The sequence below is a fragment of the Mercenaria mercenaria genome, chromosome 7, assembly GCF_021730395.1.
Source record: "Mercenaria mercenaria strain notata chromosome 7, MADL_Memer_1, whole genome shotgun sequence".
NCBI lineage: Eukaryota > Metazoa > Mollusca > Bivalvia > Venerida > Veneridae > Mercenaria > Mercenaria mercenaria.
Genome location: NC_069367.1, coordinates 15,285,998 through 15,291,997, shown reverse-complemented (window position 1 = coordinate 15,291,997; position 6,000 = coordinate 15,285,998). Strand labels below are relative to the sequence as shown.

The following is a 6,000-nucleotide window of genomic DNA, read 5'->3' as shown; positions in this document are numbered from 1 at the left end:
TGTCGGATTGGTTGCACATATTTCCGTTGAGGGATACTGACAAACCCAGTAATCAATGATTAAAGGCACATGTCTCTGGATGTTGTTTAACTTCATTTGGCATCATTAGTAAAATAGATTTCATTTACGTCATTAAATGGTAAATTAAGAGGCTACGTATCTGCTTTTAACATGTGGAGGAGTGTTCATGATGAGTAGAGGATACTATAGGAGTAGAGAGTGTAGGGTACATGAGAAGTGTATGGTACATAAAAAGTACAGGGTTCACGAGGAGTAAATGAAGGTACATGAGGAGTAGAGGGTAGATGAGAAGTGTATGGTACATGAAAGTAGAGTGTACACGAAGAGTGTATGGTACATGAAAAGTAGAGGGTACATGAGGAGTAGAGGGTTTGTGAGGAGTGTGTGATACAGAAAAAGTAGAGGGTACATGAGGAATAGAGGGTACATGAGGAGTAGGATTTATATAAGGAGTGTATGGTGCATGAAAAGTAGAGGGTACATGAGGAGTAGAGGGTTTGTGAGGAGTGTATGGTACAGAAAAAGTAGAGGGTACATGAGGAATAGAGGGTTTGTGAGGAGTGTATGGTACAGGAAAAGTAGAGGGTACATGAGGAATAGAGGGTACATGAGGAGTAGACTTTATATAAGGAGTGTATGGTGCATGAAAAGTAGAGGGTACATGAGGAGTAGAGGTTTGTGAGGACTGTATGGTACAGGAAAAGTAGAGGGTACATGAGTAATAGAGGGTACATGAGGAGTAGAGTTTATATAAGGAGTGTATGGTGCATGAAAAGTAGAGGGTACATGAGGAGTAGAGGGTTTGTGAGGAGTGTATGGTAAAGGAAAAGTAAAGGGTACATGAGGAGTAGAGTTTATATAAGGAGTGTATGGTGCATGAAAAGTAGAGGGTACATGAGGAGTAGAGGGTTTGTGAGGAGTGTATGGTACAGGAAAAGTAGAGGGTACATGAGGAATAGAGGGTACATGAGGAGTAGAATTTATATAAGGAGTGTATGGTGCATGAAAAGTACAGGGTACATGAGGTGAGTGATCTTGGGTACAAGAGGGTACACGAAGAGTAGAGTACATGAGAACTAGAGGGCACAAATGGGTGTAAGGTACATGGGCAGTTGGGGTTACATGAGGAATATAGTGCTCATGAGGATTAGATGGTATAATACATGGGATATAATAACGCAGTCGTTCGGTAGCTAAACTGCTTCCGTTTCGTAGAAAATATTTCTGAACGAGGACTTCGTACGAGTTTGAAACGAAAGAGAAAATGGGTCTGTAAAATGTTTAGAGTATTTAAACAATGCACTAAAATTCGAGGAAGAAGACGAGAGCTGTAATATATATTTTCGTCAATAACGTTTCTTCATTATTCCAAAATGTTCATCCATCCATTATTCATTTTCAATATCACATAATTACGCAGATTTGTCGGAAGTATAAAACTTGAATAAAATCTGATGAAACTACTCGTAAAAGGAATAGAAAATTACAAAATATGAGAAATAAATGTCTTCCAACACTAAATATAGGTTTAAGATCACATAAAGATCGAATTGACAGATAAAGCCACATAAACACATCTAAACTATTTATTCTGCCTCTAAAATTTTAAGTTTAAATAAACACAAAAAAAGGAGAAAATACGTCTAAGTAAGAAAACTCGTATCTTTTACCTCTACCATAAATTTTCTTATTCGGCAATACATTGTAGTTCAAATGCTTTGTTCCAAATAAGGAAATTAAAATAACTTAACCATCGTCTACTTTAATGACGGGGTACTAGTTTGTCCAAATTCATTCTCATTACTTCGAAATGTGTACTGCTGCTAATACCCAAACGGATGTTTCAGCCTCACAAGGCGCCTGTCCTGGTATTTTTTGTATTATGTATTGCATATTTTTAACCTCGCCATACCGATCATGCTCAAGTACAAATGTTTTGATAGCAAGTTTGATCGCATATCAAATGTTTGCTCATATTAGGCTATTATAATATAAAATTCCAGATAAGGTTGCTATCGAATACAGTCCAAGTATTTGGATAGATCTCAGTAAATGAACAGTAACTCTTTCTGCATGTTTCGCAACGGCTATATGAAGTAGTTTCCCTTACTTTCTATATCATTGGCATTCTATCTGAAATTATAACATGTATTACACTGTAATACAATATTCATAATTACTAGTTTCTCAAAATTAAAGGAGTATTTACATAGAAATTTGAAACTGTCCGCTGATATTCTTCAGTAGTTACAAAGGTAAGGGCAATGTTCAAGGAGATTTCTCTTTTGAAGCTGTGAAACATACAGTATGTTACAAGGTCCCCAGATGTTTGAAGTACACCTAACAAACATGCATGTATAACTTCTTAGCGTATATCACACTGGGCAACAAGTTTACGTATTGCACGGTCATCGAAACAAAAAAAGAGGGCGTTGACCTAGCACGCGGGAAATATCCAGAGGTTATTTTGTTTAATCTCTAGTTCTTCACTAGCTTTATAACTTAGATAGAAAGAAAACAAAAAGAAATAACATTAGCATTTCTACAGCTGGAGTATATCTTCTTAATTTATCTAAATTTTGTAACTTTACGATATAAATCTTATATTACACATGTCTTATAAATATTTTAGAAAGCCATTGTTAAATCAGAGACAAGAACTACTAAGCCTCTCCGCGTGGTGCTTTTCCTTGTACTAATCGGCTTTCGTATGGAAGCGTTCAATAATATCTGAATTAAGACGATCAATGTCATAACTAGACCGTATCAATAAAAAAAAATCAATCCTGTGTTATGTGTTCTTCATAAACGTTCCATAATATAGTTATAACATCAAGGTTTTTTTTAGGCTGATTTTATCACTTTTTATTCATTAAAATACGACTTGAAAGAGTATATCTAAATATCTACACATTTCTTTTCAGCTGTTATTTGGAACGAACTAAATATGAACACGGCACATTTCAATTTTGTGAGATATTATACCTCAGTTCAAACAGATAGATGCGGAATGATTAAACTATCATATTTCACAATATAAAAACTCCTAAAACCCTGCCGCATGCAACGCTGTGTGGTTTCGAATATGTGAAAATCTGTACAGGCTAATCACATTCTATTTTGCAAAACTTTAGATAGCTACAAATTAACTTTTATCAATGTTTTCTTTTCTTGTTGTTTTAGTGTTTTGTTTTGATTTTCTGGACGATATATTAGACCTCCGTGGCTAAGTGGTTCAGGTCTCCAGCTTCGAATCACTTGCTCCTCGTCGATGTGGGTTCGAAGCCTCCTGTGGGATAAAAGATCTTTCGTGTCATAAAGTCATACAACTGGCTTGCGGAAGGCCTGTGGTTCTACACAGAAGCCCGCCCCAGCCTGAACTAATGCCTGGAGGAGCACATTGGGTCTTCCTCCACCTGAAAAAAAATTACATTGGTGTTCATAATTATGCAACCATTCTTGATTTTCGTACCTATAACAACTTTTAATCGCATGAAAGACTTAAGACAGAAGTCTCTTGACAAAATGATCAAAGGAATAATTTACCCTTCTGGGGATCAAACTTGCGACTTCCGTAACAGTATTTCTTCCTATCCCCTACACCAGTGAGTCAGTAAAGTGGGCTTATTGTAGACAGTTAAAATCTAAAAAAAAATGCAATGTTTATGTTTATAATGATATATTTTCCTTTAACTTCACAGCATTAAATTTAATCTACCAGATCAAATGCCTTTCCGATGTCAACGAAGCCACCATTTAACCTTTTCCACTTTATTACTGTATCGGACAGTTAATGACTATCATGTCATTTATGTCTCCATGTTCAATAGATAATAGATACCTCTAAAAGTTTCTTTTGTGCGTGTACCTATCTTCTTTTCAAATTAGAAACTCTTCCTTTCATCTCTGTTGAATGGACATACTAACAACCGGGCGTTTATATATAAGAACGAATATTTTGTTATTCCGTATTAATTCTCAACTTTGTATCAATCTAGATTTAAGTTTTAATACTCCAGGGAAGCGAAACGAACTACTACGGACAAAATATAGATGTGTATGCTGATATTATTTATGAAAGTGAATGTGAAAACTTGAACGTTATGGCTGAGTGACCGTGGATTTTTATTGATGATACATTTTTCATGCATAAGAAATATTCGGGGTTGGATAATACTGCGGTTGTCAAATTTGTCTGGTAAAATTGTAAATTATTTCAGTTATTTCTCTCCTTTTCGTTTATGGATTAAACATGAAAATTCATTCATGCAGACCTTGCGCTCGACGTGCTTTGAAACGGTCTCTGAGTTTTGCCTGTTAAAGAGGTCTAGATGTAAAGTTATGGTTGCATAAAATTAAAATATTTTAACATTAATAAGTTCAAAACTATTTCGCTGTGTGAGTTAATGCAATAAAGGGTCATAATTTTCGATGCATATAAAGTCGTTTAATTTGTGCACATGGTGAAACAATTGTTTTCTTATTTTGTTTGAAATCGAGCCTGGTGTTTTATAAGATGTAAAAGTTCAAAGCAGTGTTAAGGGTTAACTTTACACCATAAGGTGTGAGCGGACTACATCGCTTAAGTGAAATTTGACTCCAAACAAAAATGTTGCAAAACGACAATCTGTCGATTAAAATCTGGAATAAATAGGCGTTTTGTGATATAATGGAAGATCAGTTAGCTTGATTAATAGTATTGATTTACAAATAGTGATTGGATTTAACTAAACATGTCATCTCTAATTGTGAATGGGGGGATTCCTCATTTAAATGTATCCAGCAGTTCACAATGGATGGAAATTCAAAGAAATACTTTTAAAAATTGGGTAAATGAGCAGTTGAAGAGTAGAGGCCTGTCGATATTTGACTTACGGACTGATTTTGCGGATGGGGTCCTTTTGGTGGCACTTGTAGAGATATTACAAAGAGAGAAACTACCAGGTGCTGTCCAAAACCCTTCACACAATCACGAGAAGCTGCACAACATTACACTAGCCCTGGATGCTATTGCAAAGGACAATGTCACACTTATAAATATCGGTACGTATATAGTAATACTGATTTATTTAGATATCTCAGCTTGGTATGACCGTGTCAGTCATTACGTATTTTTCGTGTTTCTCTTATTTCTAAGATTTTTCCAAATATCGGAAAGCCTCTTTAAAACTTCTTTACAACCGCATTTACAATGTACACGTCGGGGCTTGGGACCAGGGGGCTTGGGATCATGGTAGTGGGCAGCCTGCTTATTTAACTCACTTGAGTGATTTTATCAGTAACACGTATCTTTTGTAATATATGTTTGCTTTATGTACATATGCAAAATGCATAGTAGTTTGAAATAAACCGAACAGATCATCATGTCTGCAAAGAAGTGTAGCATTGCGTAAACGATTAAAGAGTATTATGTGGTACATTCAAAACACTCCTACATGAACATAGTTTGAAAAACGCCCAATAATGCAAACTTTACGTGTACAAAAAACATTCGATATTTACTGAAAGAAAGGCAGTTAAATGTCAGCTAAGCTACGTGATAAACTGTCGTTTTTCATGTAATACCAAATTGTTATCAATTGTAATTTAAAACGTCTTCGGCATGTTTACCACCAGTTTAGTAAACAACGTTAATGTAGATAAATTGTCCGTGTTGCATGTGCTATAATTTTACAATGTATCATTTAACGCCTGAAAGGTCGAAAAATCCTCATTTCTGTAAACAATGTGTCCCTAGTACCTAGGAAGCGCCATAGAATGGTGAGTCTAAAAGTCTCAGTTGTCAATGTAATATGTGACCAAAGGGGTCGATAATCAAAGCACTAAATGGACTGAATGTGGCGGTCGAATTTATTTACTTTTTGACATCCGTTATATTAGTTCAGACGTAATCCATTTTTAATTTAATTTAATGTTCTTGCTCACCCGTTCATCCAGAAAAATGGGAAAAAAACACTGATATAAGACAATTTTAGGAGT

At 35.4% G+C, this 6,000-nt stretch overlaps 1 protein-coding gene across 9 annotated transcripts in view; it reads left to right on the top strand.

Moving 5' to 3' along the window:
* The first annotated feature begins 4,037 nt into the window (after positions 1 to 4,037).
* LOC123556031 (filamin-C-like) overlaps positions 4,038 to 6,000 on the top strand; it is a 60,647-nt gene continuing 58,684 nt past the window's right edge. For 2 of the 9 annotated variants that reach the window (XM_053547650.1, XM_053547651.1), the window contains exon 1: positions 4,038 to 5,064. In XM_053547650.1, the coding sequence (XP_053403625.1) occupies positions 4,755 to 5,064 (310 nt within the window). In that variant the 5' untranslated portion in view covers positions 4,038 to 4,754. The remainder of the gene's footprint in view (positions 5,065 to 6,000) is intronic. The other 7 variants (XM_053547647.1, XM_053547645.1, XM_053547646.1 and 4 more) reach the window with 6 other exon arrangements.